The sequence below is a fragment of the Bufo bufo genome, chromosome 7 (genome assembly GCF_905171765.1).
Source record: "Bufo bufo chromosome 7, aBufBuf1.1, whole genome shotgun sequence".
NCBI lineage: Eukaryota > Metazoa > Chordata > Amphibia > Anura > Bufonidae > Bufo > Bufo bufo.
In genome coordinates this window covers 85,627,231-85,652,850 of record NC_053395.1, presented here as the reverse complement: position 1 = coordinate 85,652,850, position 25,620 = coordinate 85,627,231, and the positions used below count along the sequence as shown (strand labels likewise).

At 42.2% G+C, this 25,620-nt stretch overlaps 1 protein-coding gene across 4 annotated transcripts in view; it reads left to right on the top strand.

Moving 5' to 3' along the window:
• RHBDF1 (rhomboid 5 homolog 1) overlaps positions 1 to 25,620 on the top strand; it is a 161,564-nt gene that overhangs the window by 118,818 nt on the left and 17,126 nt on the right. For all 4 annotated transcript variants that reach the window (XM_040440307.1, XM_040440304.1, XM_040440306.1 and 1 more), the window contains 7 exons: positions 3,452 to 3,618; positions 5,256 to 5,507; positions 7,759 to 7,870; positions 11,479 to 11,553; positions 18,593 to 18,754; positions 21,651 to 21,754; positions 22,237 to 22,300. In XM_040440307.1, coding sequence (XP_040296241.1) covers positions 3,452 to 3,618; positions 5,256 to 5,507; positions 7,759 to 7,870; positions 11,479 to 11,553; positions 18,593 to 18,754; positions 21,651 to 21,754; positions 22,237 to 22,300 — 936 coding nt within the window. The remainder of the gene's footprint in view (positions 1 to 3,451; positions 3,619 to 5,255; positions 5,508 to 7,758; positions 7,871 to 11,478; positions 11,554 to 18,592; positions 18,755 to 21,650; positions 21,755 to 22,236; positions 22,301 to 25,620) is intronic.

The following is a 25,620-nucleotide window of genomic DNA, read 5'->3' as shown; positions in this document are numbered from 1 at the left end:
TTAGACCGGTGTAGGTTCGACTCTTCATACTCCTGCAAGCTATACATATAGTATCAGCTGTGCTGGGTGCTGTGCTTTATCCCCTTCAATCCGAAGTTGTGAAGAGTCCCTTTAACATCTTGAAACTACTGTAATAAAACAAACCCCACAAACTAACAGATTGTACGTTTAAAAACATATAAAACAGAATTGAATATTTGGATTTTCATATAAAATCATGAGCAATAATATGGCAGGACTCTAGCAGAGGACTACCAGTAGTGTGGTGTTCCTGGCTATCAGTTCAGAAGTGGACCTTATCATTAGGCTACATGCACACGACCGTTTCGTTTTTTGCAGTCCGCAAACTGTGGATCCGCAAAACACTGATGGCGTCCGTGTGCGTTCTTCAATTTGCGGAACAGCACGAACAGCCTTTAATATAACTGCCTATTCTTGTCCGCAAAGCGCGGACAAGAATAGGACATGTTATATTTTTTTTGCGGACCACGGAACGGAGCAACGGATGGGGACAGCACACGGAGTACTGTCCGCATCTTTTGCGGCCCCATTGAAGTGAATGGGTCCGCATCCGAGCCGCCAAAACTGCGGCACATTTCTTTGTAAGTAGTGGGTGCAATGGCAGAGAGCTGCGATTGTGCCGCCACCCCATCATTGTACCCCTCAGATCACACATTCATAGCTGATCGTGGCATCCGACAGCAATAATACAGTGTAAAATAAAAAAATTAAATAAAAAAATTAAATCATACTTGATTGACTCATCCATTTGATTGTGAAGAGCCAGCCGCCATCTTGATTGAAGATCTAGTATGAAATCTCACGCGGCCTCATGTCGCCTGGTGTACCGTCATACGTCATTGCGCCCAGAATTTCGTGCAAGATCTTCAATTAAGATGGCAGCAGCCGGCTCTTCACGCTCGATCAGATAATGTAAGTATGATTTTTTTTAATTTTATTTTACTGCCATTCAGTGAAAATCAAGTCACTACGATGAAGCACGAGAAATTTCGGCTTTGTGGCAAATCGAATATTCCCTGAATTTTTCAGCTCAACACTAGTTATCATTGTAACATCCACTGGTCATCTTCCAAGTGAGGTTTAAAGGGAACCTGTCACCAGGATATTGTGTATAGAGCTGAGGACATGGGTTGCTAGATGGCCGTTAGCACATCCGTAATACCCAGTCCCCATAGCTCTGTGTGCTTTTATTGTGTAAAAAAAACAATTTGATACATATGCAAATGAACCTGAGAGGAGTCCTGTACGTGAGATGAGTCAGGGACAGGACTCATCTCAGGTTAATTTGCATATGTATCAAATCTTTTTTTTTACACAATAAAAGGACACAGAGCTATGGGGACTGGGTATTGCGGATGTGCTAACGGCGATCTAGCAACCCATGTCCTCAGCTCTATACCCAAAATCCCGGTGACAGGTTCCCTTTAAAATAATATTTGCCTTTTGTAGAAAACAGAAAAGCTGTTATAAGGCATGAGTGGTAAGTGTTCTAATCAATGGAACACATTTTCATTTAGTACAATAGAGAAAACTATTATTAATATTGATAGTGGTTACATGTATTGCCAATTGTATACAGGTCCTTCTCAAAAAATTAGCATATTGTGATAAAGTTCATTATTTTCTGTAATGTACTGATAAACATTAGACTTTCATATATTTTAGATTCATTACACACAACTGAAGTAGTTCAAGCCTTTTCTTGTTTTAATATTGATGATTTTGGCATACAGCTCATGAAAACCCCAAATTCCTATCTCAAAAAATTAGCATATTTCATCCGACCAATAAAAGAAAAGTGTTTTTAATACAAAAAAAGTCAACCTTCAAATAATTAAGTTCAGTTATGCACTCAATACTTGGTCGGGAATCCTTTTGCAGAAATGACTGCTTCAATGCGGCGTGGCATGGAGGCAATCAGCCTGTGGCACTGCTGAGGTGTTATGGAGGCCCAGGATGCTTCGATAGCGGCCTTAAGCTCATCCAGAGTGTTGGGTCTTGCGTCTCTCAACTTTCTCTTCCCAATATCCCACAGATTCTCTATGGGGTTCAGGTCAGGAGAGTTGGCAGGCCAATTGAGCACAGTAATACCATGGTCAGTAAACCATTTACCAGTGGTTTTGGCACTGTGAGCAGGTGCCAGGTCGTGCTGAAAAATGAAATCTTCATCTCCATAAAGCTTTTCAGCAGATGGAAGCATCAAGTGCTCCAAAATCTCCTGATAGCTAGCTGCATTGACCCTGCCCTTGATAAAACACAGTGGACCAACACCAGTCCAGACTGTGGGTACTTGACACTGGACTTCAGGCATTTTGGCATTTCCCTCTCCCCAGTCTTCCTCCAGACTCTGGCACCTTGATTTCCGAATGACATGCAAAATTTGCTTTCATCCGAAAAAAGTACTTTGGACCACTGAGCAACAGTCTAGTGCTGCTTCTCTGTAGCCCAGGGCAGACGCTTCTGCCGCTGTTTCTGGTTCAAACGTGGCTTGACCTGGGGAATGCGGCACCTGTAGCCCATTTCCTGCACACGCCTGTACACGGTGGCTCTGGATGTTTCTACTCCAGACTCAGTCCACTGCTTCCGCAGGTCCCCCAAGGTCTGGAATCGGTCCTTCTCCACAATCTTCCTCAGGGTCCGGTCACCTCTTCTCGTTGTGCAGCGTTTTCTGCCACACTTTTTCCTTCCCACAGACTTCCCACTGAGGTGCCTTGATACAGCACTCTGGGAACAGCCTATTCGTTCAGAAATTTCTTTCTGTGTCTTACCCTCTTGCTTGAGGGTGTCAATGATGGCCTTCTGGACAGCAGTCAGGTCGGCAGTCTTACCCATGATTGCGGTTTTTAGTAATGAACCAGGCTGGGAGTTTTTAAAAGCCTCAGGAATCTTTTGCAGGTGTTTAGAGTTAATTAGTTGATTCAGATGATTAGGTTAATAGCTCGTTTAGAGAACCTTTTCATGATATGCTAATTTTTTTAGATAGGAATTTTGGGTTTTCATGAGCTGTATGCCAAAATCATCAATATTGAAACAAGAAAAGGCTTGAACTACTTCAGTTGTGTGTAATGAATCTAAAATATATGAAAGTCTAATGTTTATCAGTACATTACAGAAAATAATGAACTTTATCACAATATGCTAATTTTTTGAGAAGGACCTGTATTGTAAGGCTAAGTTCACACTTCAGTTATTTGGTCAGTTATTTTCACCCATTATTGTGAGCCAAAACCCGTAGTGAAGCCTCCTCAGAGATCAGGTGGAATGGAAAGATCTGCTCCTGGTCTCTGCTTTTTACCCACATCTGGATTTGGCTCCCAGTAACTGCTGGAAAGAACTGACGGGTGAACTCAGCACATCCCTGTTCCAGGAGCCACATAATGAAACCTGGCAATGTAAATCATGATGTGTAGCATACCTGTTTGTTTATCAGGAAGGAGCTCTTCATGAAGATATGTCAAGTTATCCTGATGAAGTCTTTGAATCTCCATCAGAGGCTGCCATCAACGAGGCTGAGCAGAACTCGAAATCAGAAGAGACTGTCGAGCGGACAGGAAGTGCTTTGGACAAGAGTGAACTAGAAAAAAGCCATTTAATGCTGTAGGTGGACACATAAATATGGAAAATAAAGTTGTAATATAAACTCTTTTCATGTGCCTGGGCATATGCACATCATAGAAAGGGGCCCCATTGTCCGTCCATGTGTTACATGGATGGCCATTCATTCAGATTGCTGCCATGAAATAGTACATTTCCCTGCAGCAACAGAAAAAATTATGTTTTTGGGTGCAACTTCCCATGGTGATCGCCATAAGTTGCTGAAGCTGGATGCAAGTCAAGCCCAAATTGTTGTCATAAGACAGACATACCTTTATATGACGACCCCATAGGGTATGTTCACACACTAGATTTGTTGAAGAATTGCTGCAGCTGAATATCAATTCCATTTATATGAATGGGGTATTTTCTGCAGCATGTGCATAGATTGTTCTCAGCCACATTCACAGAAATATCTGTAACAAATCTGCAGTGTGTGAATAAATGGGTTGTCCAGCTTGTATTACATGATGGCCTCTCCTCAGCATAGGCTATCATTAGCTGATATGATCAGCTGTTCTGGTGTACATCAGTTGCTGGAAGTCAGCACGGTGAACCTTATATTGATGGGAGCTCTTTACTACAACACTGCTCCTAATGAAGTCAGTGGGAGCAGCGCTGCAGTTACAAGCTCTGTCCACTACACAGGTGTTGGAGCTGTGTGGCTCGGGCACCAGCGACAGAGCTACACCCAAACAGCTGATCAGTGGGGGGGGGGGTCGGCCCCCACTCTGATCAGCTAGTGATGGCCTGAGGATAGGCCATCACTTAATAAAAGCTGGACAACCCCATTACACCTTGTCTTGTTTTCACTATTATAGTTTCTTTTTAGGCAAGTCAATCAATTTTAGTCCACTTTAAACTGGCAAATAGGCCTAGTTATGTGTAGCTGCACCCACGTCATCTGTATATTTGCTTAAGGCTAATGCACACGAATGTGTGCTGGACATGCAAGTATTGCTGCCAAGTGCGCACGTTATCATGGATAATCCGTAAGATATGGAGCGGAAGGCCACGGAAGCACTATGGAGTGCCTCTGTGGCATTTCAGTCCATGATTCTGCACCACAAAAAAATAGAACATGCTCTATTTTTTGGTGGTGTGGACGGATCGCGGATCCATTCAAGTTGAATGGGTCTGCATCCGTCAATGAGGGCCACACAGGCGGTGCCTGTGCACTGGGGACCGGAATTTGTGGTCCCTAATACACAGCACAGTTCATGTGCATCATCCCTCTCTAGGACAACACGTGCAGATACTATAATGATGGCCATTTTGGCTGTCATACACCCTTTCCAGAAAAATATATAACTTAGACATGGCTAAATAGAATGGAACAATGAGGCTCCGTTATCAGGTTAACCAATGGAAAACCACAAATAGCACCTTGTTGTACGAAATGGCAAAGTCAGGTATGCTACATCAGTAGTCAAGTCTACGAAGACGCATAACAGAAATAACCACCAAGCAGTAACACTGGGCAGACATAATATTTCCATTTTACCACCAGAGCGGTTGTTTTTTGCATAGGTGCCAATGTGCTGTAGTCATTTGTGCCAGTGGAACAGGTTTCTCCATTGAAAGTATGATTGTGTCATAGTTTACATATGCATGAAAATTTACATTCTGTGTGTTTCCAGGCCATTAGAAAGAGGGTGGCGTAAGACAAAAGACGGACATCTCGTACAGCCAAAAATCCGACTGTGCCAAGAAGTGGTCACTGTTGGTCCTCAGAAGCGGGGACAGAGGATAACTATCCCAGTGAGGAAACTCTTTGCAAAAGAAAAAAGGCCGTATGGCCTTGGAATGGTGGGAAGATTAACAAATAGGACTTATCGCAAGAGAATAGATAGCTATGTAAAAAGGCAAATTGAAGATATGGATGATCACCGGTAAGCGCAATTTAAAGGTAACAGAATAAACTGTTATGTAAAAATTGGTGCGTGCAGTACTGAAAAAACACACTATAAGGGGCTTGTGAAGAAATAGATGTTTTTATTTGCTATTTTCTGAAATTTGCTTTCTTCTATGGATTTGTGACCTTTTAATGGTTAAAGGTGGGATTGAACAACAGTATCCTCTGCTTTAAAAGAACCACAAAATGATGACTGGACATGTCAGAACCAGGTTATCTAATAGGCATGGGAGGCCCACTCCTACAGGTAGCCCCCCATGTTATCAGCCGCATGGTCAGAAGAGGGGCCTACAAGGAGAGATGACCCCTGTGACTTCACTGGGTGTATCATAGGTTCCTGATGTTAATATTTTCTGCTTGTTTTTATTTAGATATTTTTTAATTGGCTGAATTCATGATGTGATTATTTTTATTTTTTTGGGCTAAGGCTCTGTTCACATTACATCTGAGTCTTCCATCAGACATATACTGAAGTGTATGCCAGATGTCTCTTATGGAGGGCTCTGATGCATACATTATATTCATACAGGAGCTTATGTTATCTGTTAATTTCCATTGAAAAAAAAAGTTGTAGTTTTTTTGCCTCTGCAAAGAAAAGTGTAGTTGACTACGATTTTCTACTCAGTAATAAAAGGAAAGACTTTTCATATTTTATTAACATTTTTTAATAGCACAGTATGCAAATAAAGTATGTTCTCTTTCCGTTACGGTCATTCTGATATAGGGGATGTGTAGTATAGAGGTTACCATGGATAGGGTTAGAAGCTGCAGCGTGGACTAGTGGCAGTGTTTTTTATTTTTTATTTTCTTAGATTTTTATTTTACAGTTTGGGTTCCCCCATAAGGTCTAAGACCTTTGGGGACATTTTAACATGACATTTTTTATTGCTGATTTCTCCTCTATCTGGGGCTGACATATTAGCCCAGGTTACAGGAGGAATACAGTCTCCCGAGGTTGTAACAAGGCTGATCTGTGCAGTTGTCTGGCCTCTATCTAGCACATGATCCTTGGGACCGGAGCAGGAAGCTGCATTGCTGCTTCCTATTCTGTATATACAGCTCTCATCGAGTGCTGTGTATACAGTGATGGAGAAGGTAGGGCTGGTAGAAAAAGAAATATCTCTGCTTTTCCTATGCGGAGCCCAGCCGCGTCCTGCTCCTGCAGATGCATAATCTCCATGCTGCTGTTAACTCTGAAAGGATGCTCAGGAACCAAGATTTACATACTGATGATGTATCCCCAGGATAGGTCATCAGTATCTGATTGGTGGAGGTCCGACACCTGGGACCCCCACCGAATAGCTGTGTGAGAAGGTGCCGGTTCTCCTGTGCTGTGCATTGTATTGCAGCTCAGCCCCAATCACTTCTATGGGTCTGAGCTGAGCCTAGGCCATGCGACCGATGACCGTGTCATCACTCGGCCTATGGAAAGCTGAGAGAAGGACACAGTGCCTTCTCAAACAGCTGACCCCCACTGATAAGATACTGATGACCTATCCAGAGGGGTCTCAGAAAACCCCTTTAACTGCGGACTGCCTGGATGTGTATAGTCATTGGGCATTCTGTAACTCGTTAAGATTTTATTTGATCTAGTTTTCTCATTGTTGTTGTTATTATTAGGTGACATAAACTTGACATAAATTGTGTTTAATGGTTGACCTTTTATGCCAGCATTGTTCTATTTGGGACTTTACAACCATTCCTGGCACAACTATCAGAGCTTACAAAATACATGTTGTATTTGACTTATTCCTAGGTTTACTTATAGCTGGTTGTCCTGGTCAGGGTCAGTGTCCTCTGCTGTAATATTGGCATGGAGGTCAGGTTCCTTTTGAAAGTATTGCACTGTAAACCTGTTTGCCTGATGACTTTTCTCTATGTAGTGTACAGACATAGTATCGATTTGCTCTGCTAAGTGGACTAGTCCCTTGTACATACAGGAGATTCCACAGTTATCTATCTTCTGTGATGATGGGGTTGCCCAGGCCGTACTAAGCTCAGCATAGGTCACCACCAGCTGATTGGCACTTAGAAAAGGCTGGACAATCCCTTTGATAAGTGGTGACAAGACTTAGAGCATGTACTTTAAATGGTTGGCATTGTAGCAGGCATATAGGCTGACGTCCTTTGAAGTCCACTTCGCTCCAGGTCACTCGTGTCCATAGCAGTCCGTTACACTGTAATGTGCCTTATAATTGTGATAACCATGAATCTCTCTGTACTCTCAGGCCGTTCTTCACATACTGGATTACAGTTGTGCATCTACTGATAACCATCTTGACTGTATGCATCTACGGTATTGCACCTGTTGGATTTTCCCAGCATGAGACCGTAGAATCAGTAAGTAATTTAACCTCTCCAGCCTTTTATTTCTGAAGGCTTGATTTCCCAGTTTATCACTGGCTGTAATGTTATGCACTTGAACTTTTGTGCGATTGAATGGAATGGAATGCACTAGTGGATATATCATGTTACCACATTCCATGTCTCATGGAGTAAGACTACATACCTGAGATAGTTGACATCTCATTATATTGTTTATACCGCTGTTTCTTTTCTTATAGCAAACACGTAATCATTGAGGCAACGTTTATATGGAGAACGGGCATTGCCTACCCCAAACCCCCTGGACTAGGGTTTGGACACTTTACAGAATATACACCATTCTCAGCAGTAGCTGGTCAATTTAGGCCATATGTTGGACAAATTCATTGGTAATCCTGACACCACTCTGAGCCCATTACTAGTTCCGTTTTATATCATCTAGACTGAGGATCCCTTCACCGTACCGTATGCAGTCATACACTAGTGGACTATATAACTGTAGTGATCATTTCACAATCACTGAAAATGAACTATTTCAATTGAGATCACTGTGTGCTGTACGGGATAGTGTTGGATGTGTAAGCTACACTATTTAGTATATATAGTATTATATACTATTTCCTTAGCACTATGCATATCATTGAACAAATTCTAACTATTCAAAAAAACAATCACTGAAACATTAATGATTTAAATTGATGACTGGGTAGGGCTTAGATAGATATAACCTGTACGCTGTGTCGTGTATACATATCACAGAGTCGGCTGTGCCTAACTGCAGCATTTCATGGAGAACAAATCAAGGCTCAATAAAGTGACACACCAAAGGTGAAATAGTATACCTAAGGGTCCATTCACACGTCCGCAATTTCATTCCGCATTTTGCGGAACGGAATTGCGGACCCATGCATTTCTATGGGGCAGCACGATGTGCTGCCCAGATACGGAATTGCGGATCCGCACTTCCGGGTCCGCAATTCCGTTCCTGAAAAAAATAGAACATGTCCTATTCTTGTCCGCAATTGCGGACATGAATAGGCATTTTCTATTAAGTGCTGGCGATGTGCGGTCCGCAAAATGCGGAACGCACATCGCCGATGTCTGTGTTTTGCGGAACCACGGATCCGTGGATTCGCAAAAAAACACACACGGGCGTGTGAATGGACCCTAAAAATCACAATGATGACCAAAAAGATCACCAGTGTCCCCTATGGAGATCCCATTACGACCCTTGCCCCCACATAGAGTTATGGGGTCTCTAACATGGCCCAACAAGTTTCTTCAATGTTATTGGTTCATCAGGGGGCAATGCACTACATTTATAGTTTTGGACAATGTCACCTTATAATCCTTTCCCCATAGGTGATTATCTAGCAAATTCTGCTTCTCACCTCTGGGCACTTGTTATTTGAGGGATCTTCTACGGTACATCTGGCATCCTACAGCATTTCACTCATCCGACAGCAAATGTTACATCCCTATGTGGGAGCACCAATAAGCATATGTGTGTAAGTTGCTTGCTGATATGTCCAGGCATTCTTTTCTCTCTATGAACATTAAGGGGGAATGTACTATTGCATTATGTTCTCTTGTTTTGAGGCTGCAATGGACCTCTGCAGAACTTAATCTATATACTGTAGCTTGATGAGACTTGGATGGATGCTATGTTATCATTCCACTCACTACAGGCATTAAGCAGCCTGGATACAAGAGTACCATCCTATTACATACATGGGCAATAACGGTCTGGGTTTTGCATGGACATTTCTAGTGTTGATAACTGAGTATTACAATGAATGTATCACCACCTAATTGGTGTGTATTCATGTCCCTATACTGTCCCCTGATAAACCAATAACATTGAGGAAACTCGTTGGGCCCTGTTGGAGACCCCATGACTCTATGTGGGGGCAAGGGTCGTAATGGGATCTCCATAGGGGACACTGGTGATCTTTTTGGTCATCATTGTGATTTTTATGTATACTATTTCACCTTTGGTGTGTCACTTTATTGATCCTTGATTTGTTCCCCATGAAATGCTGCAGTACATCACAGGATATGTCTTAGGTACAGCCGACTCTGTGATATGTATACACGACACAGCGTACAGGTTATATCTCTCTAAGCCTTACCCAGTCATCGATTTAAATCATTAATGTTTCAGTGATTGTTTTTAATACTTATACTGTGATATGTGTATTGCTAATTTCACCTTGGAAGGAAGGAAGAAGGTATATTTATATGTGGGCTACTTTTTGGAGACACTCCATACGTCTGTCTTGTAGCTTACACATCAAATACTATGCCTATTGTTACCTCAGGATGTGCTTCTTAGAGATTAACCCCTCCGCTCCATTTGTAAGCCAGGAAGTATTCCTACAATTATGTTGTGTTATTTCTAGCTGACTAATATCAGAGGAAGATAATGAGGATCACTTGAAGAATCGTCTTATGTTTCTTGGTTTATGTTAAAGGGGTTGATGACCTATCCTCCGTGCCGTGCCAGCGCTGCCTCCTCTTCATTGTTTACCTGCCCGCCGTCGCATCTGCAGCGGTGAGCAGGTGTAATTAGACCCAAGTCGTCCCATTCATTTCAATAGGACGAATCGCTCCTATAGAAGTGTATACTACAGAGTCGTCTCATTGAAGTGAATGGGACGGCTTGGGTCTAATTACACCTGCTCAAGAGGAGGCAGCGAGCAGGTAAACAATGAAGAGGCGGCAGCGCTGGCACGGCGCACGCCTTCTCTTCAAACAGGTGATTGGCGGGGATGCCGGGTGTCGTACCCCTGCCGATCTGATATTGATGACCTATCCTCTGGAATGGATAGGTCATTAGCATCTGATCGGTGGGGATCTGACACCTGGGGCCCCCACCGATCAGCTGTTTGAGAAGGCACCAATAGCTCACCAAGCACAGTATATCAGTATAGCAGCTGTGGTTGGTATCATGCTCAACCCTATTCACTTAAATGGGGCTGAGCTGCTCCTAGGCCATGTGCCTGATGAACGTAGTGTAGCTGAGCGAAGGCCACAGCACCCACATGAGCGCCACTGCCTTCTCAAAAATCTAATCAGCGAGGGTCCCAGGTATCAGACCCCCACCCATCATGTACTCATGAGCTATCCAGAGGATAGATAATCATTATAAAAATCTCTGAAAACCCCTTTAATCCTCAGTGACCTGTTGTGTACTCCTATAGCTGGTCACAGTGCGTATATTCCGGGCTGTGGAGTCAGTAAACCTAGATTCCTCTGACACCAGTCGCCCTATACTGATCGATCATAACATATATTTACATGACTTAAATGTCTAAAGTTTTCCAAATTCCTTTGAAAATAAATGTGCAACCGGCTATGCATTCAGTAAATTAATTATACTTGATTAATAATACATAACCTGTAATATATTTACTTTGAAGCCAACACCACCCAAAACTGACCCGACTCCACAGTCCTGTGTATATTCCAGTGAGAGTACAACATCTGAGCCTTACTTTGTATAGTATGCCACATTGCACCTTGTAGGTTACACATAATAGGTCTCCCGAGATGGTGAATATTTTCAATAAATGCTTGAAAAGTGCATTCATGATCATCATTATTTATATTTTATTCTGCAGGTTCTAATGAATAAGGGGGTTTATGAAAATGTCAGATATATCCAACAAGAAAACTTTTGGATTGGACCAAATTCAGTAAGTAATTACCAGATCCTTTTTTGTTTTCTAACTAGTGCATGTACTTTACTGCTGTCATGGAGAGTACCATTAATAATTTCTTACCATACTCATATTACTTAGAGGGTGACAGGATATATAAAATCTAGCAGTAGCTTATCCTAGTCATTACTCTCCAGTCCTTAAAGGGCATCTTGAAGCAGATTTGTAGCTATGTTGTAATATATGCAAATGAGCATCTAGAATCAAAGGGGGCAGGGCCATTACACTGCGCTCCCTTCCTGACCAAACACATTTTGATTTGTTTTATTACATGTGCCTTAGAAAACCATAACTTATTCTTTTTGGTTATTTACGGTAACCCCTTGGTGACAGCCTGTTTTGGACCTTAAATAACCAAGCAATTGTTGTTGTTTTTTTTTTTTTTCATTGCATTCCAAGAGCTATAAAACTTTTTTAATTTTTTTTGTCAATGTAACTTATATGTAACTTGTATGGGACAAGCTGTAGTTTTTAGTGGTCCATTTGGAGGTATACGTAACTTACTGATTAACTTTATTAACAATACTGCCACTGAGTTTTTACATTGTAATGTTTGAGGTATTAATTTTTTGCCATAAATAACATGATAACTTTATTCTCTGGATCAGTACGATTACAGCAGCACCCCTTATGTGGATGTAAACTGCTTTTTGCGCGCAGGGTTTAGAAGAGGCCTAGTTATTGTTTTATACAACTCTGTACAGGCCCCGAATAGTGACCCTGTTTTAGAAACCACACCCCTCACAGTATTTACCAAGGAATGGAGTGGCCTTTTTGATCCAACAGGTATTTTGCAAAAAATAATTCACAGCAGATGATGCAAAGTGAAACTTGCAATTTTTCCACAGATATGCCAATTCAGTGCCCAATATGGTGTGCCCCTCATGTGCCAGTATGAAAAGCAAGTCACTGATATCCTGGTTTTAGAAAGACCCTACATCTGGCCCTAATCTTTTGTCTGGACATACAACAGGACTCAGGAGTAAAAGAACACCTGGTGCATTTGATGCCCAATGTGGAGACCCCATTTTGGAAACAACACCGCTCTAGTTATTAAGGGGTTAAGCGAGTGAGTGTTTTGCAGTGATTAATGACAGGGGAGTGTGCAAAATGAAAATTGCAAGTTCTCCACAGATATGGTATTTCAGTGCCCAATTTGCTGTACCCAGCTGGTGCCATCTAAGGCACGCCACAATTTAAAAATTGATAGGCGGGTACTGAAATGCCATAAGTGTAGACGTGAGCTCCTGTTTGGGTACGTTGCAGGGTTCAGAAGGAAAAGAGCACCTTTTGGCTTTTTGCCAAATGTTTTTTTTTTTACGCTTTGCCACTTTTACACAAAGCATTTTTGAAGAACAAATTATGTTTTTTCTTGCAATATTTTCTTTGATTGAAATTATGCTTTTTGTGAGGCTAGGTGACCAAATAATGGCTGTTCTGGCACCATTTTTTATTTTTTTAACCTCATGGGATAGATCATGTGATATTTTTACAGCAGGACACTACAGATGTGGCGATACCTAATATGTCTATTTTTTTTTTTTTCAGTTTTACTCAGTTTTGGAAAAAAATAATGTTTTTGTGTTGACATTTTCTAAGAGCTTAACGCCCATAAAGATGAATTGAGCAGCTCCCCTTTAATTCCCAGCTGCAAAGTAAAAAGAAAAATTACAATTTTCTTCTTAACCTCCTAATAGTTCTGTCCCAGTGCTCCAGCAGCAAGGGGAGGGGAGGAGTGATTTAGCTGCTCATATCTCCAGATAGGTAGCAGCTAGAGATATGGACCTGGTCTTGTTTAAAAGCTGGCAGTCCAAGCTTTCAAGCAAGATTTGACAGTATTATATTAACGACATCGTAAGAGAATGATTGGGATGAATGGGAACTACCCTCTTAGGCAGATTGTACAAGGCAGTATATCGTTTGCAATGTTTTACTATGTAATTCCTTGCAAGATTGCAGAGTAAACTTGCATGTGGAATGTATATTGTGATTGACTTAAGGAGACATCAGGGCCAGGCGTGTTCATGTCTTCCCTGCTCGGTCCTGTCAATTAAAGTGCAGAGGAAAGGGCAGTTTTTCTAAGCAATGCAGGCACATATCAACATGGGACCAACACAGATGTCTTCAGCTGCCAAGAGCACATGCTACAGGTCAGCCAGTTCCATAGGTAGAGATGTGCTGATGAGAAGAATAGTTTTAGGTTCGGTGTGTCCTGAAATCATTTTTATTTTTTTTTCTATTTCCATTGGCCTCTAAATATTCCCTGAAATATTTAAAATTAAGAAATTAAATACCGTATTTTTCACTTAATAAGACGCACCAGACTATAAGATGCAACCCAGGTTTAGACAACAGAAAATTAGAAAAAATATTTTCTACGTCCCCTTTGAAGGGAAGGTGGTTTACTGAATTGGGGGTGGGGGGGGGGTCAAGGTCAATAACTTTAGGGTTTAGCATGGAGGGGAATAGTTTTGGTCAACTCCTGTTACCCTTAGTGTGTCATCTTACTGTGTAAATTAATATTTATTTGTGGAACTATCTTTTTAAAGAGTACTTGATGGCTCATGTTTCTTAAATCACTTTTTTGTGGTGCCCCTCTGTTATTCCTCTTGAAAATTCATTAATAAATTGGCAACAGGGCAACACCATTTTCCTTGTCAATAGAGTGTGTTCTGCCACTGTCAACACTGATTGGACAGTGTCACAATTTGTAGGGACACCTCGACCCCCCCCCTTCCAAACAAATATAAAAATAAGGACATACATTGCCTTGCAAAAGTATTCACCCCCTTGACTTATTTAATATTTTGTTGCCTCACAACCTGGAATTAACATGGATTGTTTTAGGATTTGCATCATTTAATTTACAGAACATGCCCACAAATTTGAAGATGTTTTTTTATTTTTTTATTGTGCAGCAAACGACAAATAGGATAAAATAACACAAAAAGTTAATGTTACCCTAAAGTCAATACTTTGTAGAGCCACCTTTTGCGGCAATCACAGCTTCAAGTCGCTATGAATAAGTCTCTATGAGCTTGCCACATCTTACCACTGTGATTTTTGCCCATTCTTCCTTGCAAAATTGCTCCAGCTCCTTCAAGTTGGATGGTTTGCGCTTGTGAACAGCAATCTTTAAGTCTGACCACAGATTTTCTATTGGATTAGGATCTGGGCTTTGACTAGGCAATTCCAACACATTTATATGTTTCCCCTTAAACCACCCAAGTGTTGCTTTAGCCGTGTGTTTGGGGTCATTGTCCTGCTGGAAGGTGAACCTCCGTCCACAGCATGATGCTGCCACTACCATGTTTCACTGTGGGGATGGTGTTCTTTGGGTGATGTGAAGTGTTGGGTTTGAGCCAGACATAACGTTTTCTTTGATGGCTGAAAAGTTCAATTTTAGTCTCAGCAGACCAGAGCACCTTCCTCCATACATCTTGGGAGTCTCCCACATGCCTTTTTGCAAACTCACAACGTGCCCTTTTTGTTTTTAGCTGAAAGTAACGGCTTTCTTCTGGCCACTCTGCCATAAAGCCCAACTCTATGGAGCGTACAGCTTATTGTCGTCCTATGTACAAATACTCCAGTCTCTGCTGTGGAACTCTGCAGCTCCTCCAGGGTTACCTTAGGTTTCTGTGCTGCCTCTCTGATTAATGCCCTCCTTGCCCAGTCAGTTAGTTTTGGTGGGCGGCTGTCTCTTGGCAGGTTTGCTGTTGTGCCATGTTCTTTCGATTTGGTTATGATAGATTTGATGGTGCTCCTGGGGATCATCAAAGATTTGGATATTTTTTTATAACCTAACCCTGACTTGTACATTGTCCCTTACTTGTGTGGAGAGTTCCTTGGTCTTCATGGCAGTGTTTGGTTAGTGATGCCTCTTGCTTAGGTGTTACAGCCTCTAGGGCCTTTCAAAAAAAGGGGTGTATATGTAATGACAGATCATGTGACACTTAGATTGCACACAGGGTAATTGGTTGCACCAGAGCTTTTTATGGGCTTCCTAACAAAGGGATATGCACATGCCAATACATATGCACATGCCAATTCTCTGTTTTCTATTTCTGTACAATAGTTCTATTTACGGTATATATTTTTCTCATTTCACTTCACCAACTTAGACTATTGTGTTCTGATCCATCACATAATGGACTTAATTCAGATTAACAAAACATTGAATTTAGGGCTGCAATGAAACAAAAACAAAAAAGTTAAGGGGGGGTGAATACTTTTGCAAGGCACTGTACACTCCCTTCAAGAATATATCCCCAATTGAGGGTATCATTGTAGAACAAACCACGGCACAGAGATCACTTAGGGGCTCTGTATTAGGAAACAAGGACATCACTACCGAGGAATATTTCCTAGTTTCTACTGCACACTGGCAAGAAGGGCCCAAGAATTATAAATACTCCATTCCACCTACGATAAATGTGGCCGTGCCTTCAGACACTTTATGAGGATACTTTACTAACAGCATTAAGATGGATTGCTTTGTCCCGCATTCAGCTGCAGCTTATCTCATCTGTTATTTTCCTATGACTCATTGGAAAACTATTCTTCACATTCTTTAGCTCTTTAAAAGTTTTGCATATCCTAATCTGTCACGCCAGAAATGCTTGTTTTATAGTGCTAGTTATGTTTTATAGTGCTAGTTACTTCACCTACCATCAAACAAGATGTGTGAAATCTAACAATATAGCAGATAGCAGAAAAATAATAAGACTCAGTGTTGCCATGTGCTGTGTCTGTGTGTAAATTCTTTTTATCTGTATTATAGATTTTTCCATATTAGACTATCACCCTGATATTTACATCTGTACATTCATTTATCATGCCAGTCAGAGGTTTATTTCAGGGCAGGGCCAGACATTGTGGATTTGTTGCAGCAATTTGCACCAATTTTCAGGGAAAAAAAGCTGCAAAACTGCTGTGGATTTACAATACTGTAATATTTTTTCCTATTTTTTTTTACAGTAGATTCACCCCATGTGGACTTGCAGTGAGCCCCCGTCGGAGCCAGTGTAGAGGATGGGAGTGGTAGTGGCCCTAATGTAGTGTTACGGTGTCCTACTCAAGCTGACGTTCCCTGGGGTCCGTTGCAGTCAAAGTAGAATATGGAAGAATGAGGCCAGAGTTTAATGTTAAGTCCTTTTTAATAAGTGCAATGTAGAAATACATACAGTAGCAGCAGACTTAAGTGCAATTCTTCTCTGGCGCCACCTGAGGAGATATGGTGACAGGTTGGATGACTGCGGTTCTGCACTTAGATGTTGCTGGCCTAGTGGTATTCTGGTGACAAGTGTTTTTAGCCATAGTCCCTAGAGCAGAGTTCTTGTTTAGTAGGAGGAAGTGTCTGTTTCCAGTGCCGTGCAATGACCGCAGATGAAAGGAGGACTTCTAGCTTCTCTACCGTGTAATGATTTGTCATGAATTCCCACAACTTTTCATGAAAACTTTTGTAATCGGCTGCTTTTCCTTTAATAATATTTTTTATACATGAGTTTTTGATGATAATGACAATAAAGCAGCTACTGGATTGATCTGTGGACCGGCAATGATATACAGTAGTTTGAAAATGAGAGTTCGGCTACTTTCACACTAGCGTTAATATTTTCCGGTATTGAGATCCATCAGAGGGTCTCAATACCGGAAAAAAACGCTTCTGTTTTATCCCCATTCATTGTCAATGGGGACAAAGCATAACTGAACTGAACGGAAAGCTCCAAAATGCATTCCGTTCCGTTCTCATACCGGAGAGCAAACCATAGCTTACGTCATGACCCCCAATGCAAGTCAATAGGGACAGATCCGTTTTCTCTGACACAATCTGACACAATAGAAAACGGATCCGTCCTCCATTGACTTTCAATGGAGTTTATGACGGATCCGTCTTGGCTATGTTACAGACAATACAACCGGATCCGTTCATAATGTATGCAGATAGTTATATTATTAGTAACAGAAGCGTTTTTGCTAAACCCTGCCAGATCCAGCAAAAACGCTAGTGTGAAAGTAGGCTTCGGGTACTTTCACACTTGCGTTGCTGGATTCCGTCAGGCAGTTCCATCGCCGACAATCTGTATGCAAACGGAAACTATTTGTAGACGGATACGGATGCAAATCCGTCTCACAAATGCATTGCAATACCGGAAAAACGGATCCAGTATTTTTATATTTATTTACATTTTTAAAGGTCTGCGCATGCGCAGGCTGGAAGACCGGATCCGTCAATGCTGCAATTTTAATGACACTAATACATTCCAATGGGAAAAAAAAGGCCGGATGCGGCATTCCGGCAAGTGTTCAGGATTTTTGGACGGAGAGAAAAATGCAGCATACTGCGTTTTTTTCTCCGTCCAAATACCGTAAAAGGACTGAACTGAAGACATCCTGATGCATCCTGAACGGATTGCTTTACATTCAGAATGCATTAGGATAAAACTGATCAGTTTTTTTCCGGTATTGAGCCCCTAGGACAGAACTCAATATCGGAAAACTTTGACGCAAGTGTGAAAGTACCCTAAGATATGTAATTTCCTCTTGTTTTGAAAATATTTGATCTGTAAAATTCTGTACTGTGTAAATAGAGACACAGGAGCAGTCTTATACACTGATGTTCTGTACGTTTATTTTATTATCTTGTGGTCTCTTGGTTTTCCATGCATTTCAGCTCTATCTCAGCCCTGAAAATAGTGAATTCTTGTGAAAGCTCACTCCTTTCACTCTCTGTAACTTCATTCAGACCTTTTCTGTTTGACATCAGTATTTGTAGTGTTGTGTTTGATTTTCTCAGTTGGCAAATGCACTTTGAAGGTCTAGTATTATAGTATTAGGACAGTAGGTGTTCCATCATTTAGCCAAGGTTCCTTGCAAGGAAGAGATCCCACTAAAGGAGAATGCGTTAAAATGAATAGGTGCTTTCTGTTTAAAATGAAAAACAAAACGAACCAAAATGTATTCAATCTTTTGTATAAATAAACTTTCCTTGCTTGTGGATTGTAATTTCTTCCAGGAAGATTTAATACACCTTGGAGCAAAATTTTCACCATGTATGAGACAAGACCAGCAAGTATACAGTTTAATTCAGAAGAAAAGAGAAAAAGAGAAGCACTCTGCATGTTGTGTGAGAAATGACAAATCCGGATGTATTCAGACCTCGGAAGAGGAGTGTTCAGTAAGATTTTGTATTCTAAAATATCATGGTCATGTCACTATTAGGCTTTGTTCACATCAGCGTTCAGCCTTTCCGTTCTCCTACTGCGTTATAGGGGCAGATAAAACGGAAAGGACGGATTCGGCACATAACGGAGCCGAACGGAGCCTACGGACCCCATAGACCCCCATAGACTATAATGGGGTCCGTTAGGTTTCCGCCCAGAAGAAGATTTTTAAAGCGGAGATAACAATCCTTCATGCACTACTTTTACTCCAAAATCCTGCATGCATTACTCCAAAATCATCTTCTGAGTGTAAACCTTAGGCTCCGTTCGGCTCAGTTATGTGCCGAATTCGTCTTTTCAGTTTTTCCTGCCCCTATAACGGAGTAGGAGAACGGAAAGTCTGAACGCTGATGTGAACGAAGCCTTAGAGGTATTCAGACCTCGGAAGAGGAGTGTTCAGTAACATTTTGTATTCTAATATCATGGTCATGTCACTATTAGGCCCCTTTCACACGAGCGAGTATTCCGCGCGGATGCGATGCGGGAGGTGAACACATTGCACCCGCACTGAATACCGACCCATTCATTTCTATGGGGCTGTTCACATAAGCGGTGATTTTCACGCATCACTTGTGCGTTGCGTGAAAATCGCAGCATGCTCCTCTTTGTGCGTTTTTAACGCAACGCAGGCCCCATAGAAGTGAATGGGGTTGCGTGAAAATCGCAAGCATCCGCAAGCAAGTGCGGATGCAGTGCGATTTTCGCGCACGGTTGCTAGGAGACGATCGGGATGGAGACCCGATCATTATTATTTTCCCTTATAACATGGTCATAAGGGAAAATAATAGCATTCTGAATACAGAATGCATAGTAAAACATCGCTGGAGGGGTTATAAAAAAAAATAAAATAATTTAACTCACCTTAATCCACTTGATCGCGGAGCCCGGCATCTGCTTCTGTCTCCTTTGTTGAATAGGACCTGTGGTGAGCATTAAGTACAGTTACAGGACCTTTGATGACGTCACTCCGGTCATCACATGGTACGTCACATGATCTTTTACCATGGTGATGGATCATGTGATGACCGGAGTGACGTCATCAAAGGTCCTGGAATGAATGCTCACCACAGGTCCTGTTCAGCACAGAAGGAGACAGACGAGATGCCGGCAGCGCCAGCAAGTGGATTAAGGTGAGTTAAATAATTTTATTTTTTTTAACCCCTCCAGCGCTAGTTTACTATGCATTCTGTATTCAGAATGCTATTATTTTCCCTTATAACCATGTTATAAGGGAAAATAATTCAATCTACAGAACACCGATCCCAAGTCTGTGAAGAGGTTCGGGTTTGGGTACCAAACACGCACGATTTTTCTCACGCGAGTGCAAAACGCATTACAATGTTTTGCACTCGTGCGGAAAAATCGCGGGTGTTCCCACAACGCACCCGCACATTTTCCCGCAACGCCCGTGTGAAAGAGGCCTTAGAGTATTAAAGAGAACAATCTGCAGGCAGCATGTTATAGAGCAGGAGAAGCTGAGCTGATATATATTCTTGTGGGAAAATATTTAGCAAAACATATAGAGGGTCATTCATTAAACAGAAATATGCCTAAATTAGTAGTATTTCTGGCTCAGATTGCCATCTGCGACTTCTCCCCGCCCACGCCAGGTCTAAAGTGGGTGTGGTGTGGGGAGAAGATGGGGAATGGGTCTCATTTACTGTTTTCTTTGCCTGTTTTAGGCGTAGAAAATTGTAAGACAGCAAGGAAGCAGTATTACATTTAAAAGCGGCGGATCCACCGCCAGCTATAGGGCTTAATAACAATACTTAACACCACACGACATACTGAACACAAAGCTTTATTGATAAACACACATCAAGACAATTGTATAAATACTAAAAACATATATTGAGAAGTGCAAGGATGTAAGAAAGAAATCCCTCCAACCACAGGTCTAAGTACAAATCAATAATACAGCTCAGCAACCTTGATGGTGTAATACCACACGCCCATAATCATGGAAGTAAAGTGTTCCCAACAGGCATCCATAACCTACGTGTCACTAGGAACATCTGCAAGAACTCACAGGAGCCGCAGAGTCCAACAGATATGGCTGAGAGCTGTGATTTACATATCCATAATACCTACCCGGGTACAAGGGAACGGCCCAACGTCCGTTTCGCTATCGCACTTTGTCAAGGGCACAACCCACCTATCTCCCACCCCTCCCATATATACCCCTAGTTCATGCTGCCCGGCCAATGAACCTTCACGCTTGGTCACACGGCCATTAGAAAAGTGTTTTTAACAAAACCTATCACTTTGCAAAAAAAGTATTCGGTAGATGTCCATTGCCTTTAAATATTTCTGTTGCTGCAGAGATGTGGCCATAGGTGTAACTACCAAACATATTGATAGGTGTAAGTATTGTACCAGACAGAAGTAGTTAAAAGTACAAGACATGATGGTGCCAGAGCAGTCAAGAATACTTACCTACATTCAGAGCTGAGATGTAGCTAGTGATTCTTCAATGAAAGCCTGAGATTGTGTGTACTCAGTGCCAGAAAAAAAGCAGGAACATGCCACACAGGGTTACTAGGATTTGGCCTATTTTAAGCGTTCTTTGAAAGGAGAAATTACCCCTGTCATATTCCCTGAATGCTCCAAGCCAAAATGTTTGAGAAGGGTCATGGGCAGCAAAAAGCTGAAAGTTGATCACTGGGCGATAAATAAAGGAGAACAAGTTGTTTGGGGCAGAGTGTCAGTGGCAGTATGTAGTCTTTACAACAGGGCTCTTCCCCAGTATAGCTATTCAAGCGGATCCTTTGTAATTTTTGTCTACCATGTCTGCAAATTGAATCTTTAGCTTCAGCAATTTTCATGCTCTATTTTTTTTTTTTTTTTTAGTCTACTCTTGCTGTGTGGGTAAAGTGGCCATATCATTCGAGTACCCCTTCGCTAGCAAACAAAAGCGAGAGACATTATGGATCAGTTTGTCGCCAGGACCCAAGGTATGAGTGTGGATTGTATATCGCTGCCTACCTGAACCTGGAGTAAGCTTCACTTTACTGTTCAAGTATTAAATCTCCCGTTTGTTGTGGCCCAACACGGCAGTGTACCTTTTTATAATACACAGTGCCGCTCATTCACGCACACAGTCTTATCTTGCTTTGGATATGAGTATAAACGCAAGTATATTAGTGGGATACCCTGCATTCCTCGTAAATGCCCACACAGTCAACTTGTACTAGGTATTTAAAAAAATATCTGAATTTTAATAGTAACTTCAAGCAGAAAATTTAGTGATGTTACTGTAATATGACTTGTTTGGCTAATGACTGTCTCCACCACCAGTGATTACAAATAAATGCATTGTCCTGGCTGAGATTTCTGTTGCTTGTAGCCTTCCTTTAGATTTCTGTGAAATACTTTGTTGAGAACCATGTACTGACAACCATGTCAACCTGTACAAATATATTGTATTTCATTGTAGGTTTTGTGCTGAACCAGCTTCAGTTCCTCCTCATGAGTGGCCAGATGACATCACAAAGTGGCCAGTAAGTATCTGTCAATTTCTTATATTCATTTTGAAAAGATGGACGTAGTAGTGGTTTGACTGATTGCAGACCGATGACTGGTATGCTAATCATGAATGACAGGCAGTTTATGCATCATGACTAGTCATGATGATTGCTACTGTGCCCATGAGATTGGGAGGAGGACGACTTATAATACATCTGCAGGCCTGCTCTAATGGCAAAGACCAAAGAAACTCTGATCTCTGCTATTCAAGGCTTTAAAGGGAACCTGTCACCGGGATTTTGTGTATAGAGCTGAGGACATGGGTTGCTAGATGGCCGCTAGCACATCCGCAATACCCAGTCCTGATAGCTCTATGTGCTTTTATTGTGTATAAAAACCGAATTTGATACATATGTAAATTAACCTGAGATGAGTCAGAGCTTGAAAATATGACTCTTCTCTGGTCACACAAGTAAGATATGACTCATCTCAGGTTAATTTGCATATGTATCAAATCGTTTTTTTTACACAATAAAAGCACACAGAGCTATGGGGACTGGGTATTGCGGATGTGCTAGCGGCCATCTAGCAACCCATGTCCTCAGCTCTATACCCAAAATCCAGGTGACAGGTTCCCTTTAAGTGCTGTGACCAATGCTGATAATGGCATACAACAGGAGCGACTGAGGGGGCCTCCATTGACTGAGACTAATACCTTGTATGGGTTGACAGACCAGGATCCATTGAAGGAACCCAGTGCTGCGTGAACTTCAGGGTTGGACTGGCCCACCAGAGTACCATAAGATCATCTGGTGGGCCCAGGCTCTGATACCTTAATGGGCCCCAAAGATCTAGGGGAAAACACCATTTGGCTGCCTTTGTAGACAATTACTTGCCACTAGGGTCTATTCCTCTGATTCAAAACCTACTAAACTTTATTGTGATATAGGGGTTGGGCCTCATTTCTTCTGGCAGGTCCTGGAAAGGCAGGTCCTGGTCCTAGTCCGTAATTGGTGACCATGTTCTCCTTTGGCTTACTTAGGTATGCTCGAACTACTTCCAAATAGATATATACCAAGACATTATAGTTGAAAAATAAAAATAAAAAAATTCCCCTATGTGATTAAAAAAGACATTAAATTGAATTTTAAAAATATATTTACGAAATAATCATACACAAATTAAAAATTGTAAGTCCCAAAATATAAATATTATACACATATTTGGTATTGTAGCAACTATGTCAACCTGTACAATAACTTTATTGCATCATTTATGATAATTGATTTATGCCATAAAAAATTAAAACTGCACCAAAATAGTTTTTCTTCCTGCCAGGATAACAATGAATACAAACTTGTTAATATATATGATGCCTACATAGAACATAACTTGCTCCACAAATGGCAAAGGCTTAACCTACACCTCAAGTTGAGCAAAAAAAATTGACTGCCAAAATGCAAATATAAACAATGAAAAATGATCCTGGTCCGCAAGGTCAAAATTGACCTGACCCTCAAGAGTTTAAGAAGAAAAGTATCAGAATTCTTCTAACTTCTGACTTGTCATGTATAGAGTTGAGCGGACACCTGGATGTTCGGGTTCGGCAGGTTCGGCCGAACTTGAAAAAAAAGTTCGGGTTTGGGACCCGAACTTGACCCGAACTTGAACCCCGAACCCCATTGAAGTCAATGGGGACCCAAACTTTTGGCCACTAAAATGGCTCTAAAATAGCCCTGGAAAGAGCTAGAGGGCTGCAAAAGGCATCAAAATGTGCTTAAGAGCATGGCAAATGCTCTGCAAACAAATGTGGATAGGGAAATGAATTAAAAAAACTAGGAATGACGAAGGAGGAAGAGGTTGAGGAGGTGGTGAATGGGTGTATGTGGCCGTGTAGGCTCACATGGCGGTCTAGGTGGAAGCGGCGGCGAAGGAGGAATAAGTAGCCAACACAGATGTGTGTTATTTTGCATTTTTATATAGGGGGTATGCCCCAAAATATTGGGACATATAAAAAATAAAAATAAAAATAAAGGAATAAGTGCACTTGAGTACAAGGATGGATGGTTGAGGCTGTTAGAACTGTCTATTCTGCACAAGGTACAGACAAGTCTAGTGGGATCCAGGCCTGGTTCATTTTAATGAACGTGAGCTTGTCCACGTTGGCTGTGGACAGCGGCTGCGCTTATCTGTAATGACGCCTCCTGCCGTGCTAAATACACGTTCAGAGAGTACACTGGCTGCATGGCAGGCCAGCACCTCCAAGGCATACAGGGTAAGCTCTGGCCATGTGGACAATTTGGAGACCCAGGAGTTGAATGGGGCAGAACCATCAGTCAGTATGTGTAGGCGTGTGCACAGGTACTGTTCCACCATGTTGTTCAAATGCTGCCTCCTGCTAACACGCTCCATATCAGCAGTTGGGGCCGGTTGTTGCGGCGAGGTGACAAAGCTTTTCCACATGTCGGCCATGCTAACCTTCTGAGGTGCTGGCGCTGACACAGCTGTGTTGGTGACGTCTTCCTCCTCCCCTGCCTTCGCCTTGTGCTTCCACTTGTCCCCCAGCGACAGTCGGGAATGCTCTCAGGAGAGCGTCTACCAGCGTGCGCCTGCAGTCACGCATCTTCTGATCACGCTCCAGTGAGGGAATTAAGGACGGCACATTGTCTTTGTAACGGGGATCCAGCAGGGTGGCCACCCAGTAGTCTGCACACGTTAAAATGTGGGCAACTCTGCTGTCGTTGCGCAGGCACTGCAGCATGTAATCGCTTATGTGTGCCAGGCTGCCCAGAGGTAAGGACAAGATGTCCTCTGTGGGAGGCGTATCGTCTGCGTCCTCCGTATCCCCCCAGCCACGCACCAGTGATGGGCCCGAGCTGCGTTGGGTGCCACCCCGCTGTGAACATGCTTCATCCCCATCCTCCTCCTCCTCGTCCTCCAGTAGTGGGCCCTGGCTGGCCAAATTTGTACCTGGCCTCTGCTGTTGCAAAAAACCTCCCTCTGAGCCACTTCTAAAAGACTGGCCTGAAAGTGTTAGAGATGACCCCTCTTCCTCCTCTTCGTCCTGGGCCACATCCTCTTCCATCATCACCCTAAATGTTTCCTCAAGGAGACACAGAAGTGGTATTGTAATGCTGATAACGGCGTCATCGCCACTGGCCATGTTGGTGGAGTACTCGAAACAGTGCAACAGGGCACACAGGTCTCGCATGGAGACCCAGTCATTGGTGGTGAAGTGGTGCTGTTCCGCAATGCGACTCACCCGTGCGTGCTGCAGCTGAAACTCCACTATGGCCTGCTGCTGCTCGCACAGTCTGTCCAGCATGTGCAAGGTGGAGTTCCACCTGGTGGGCAC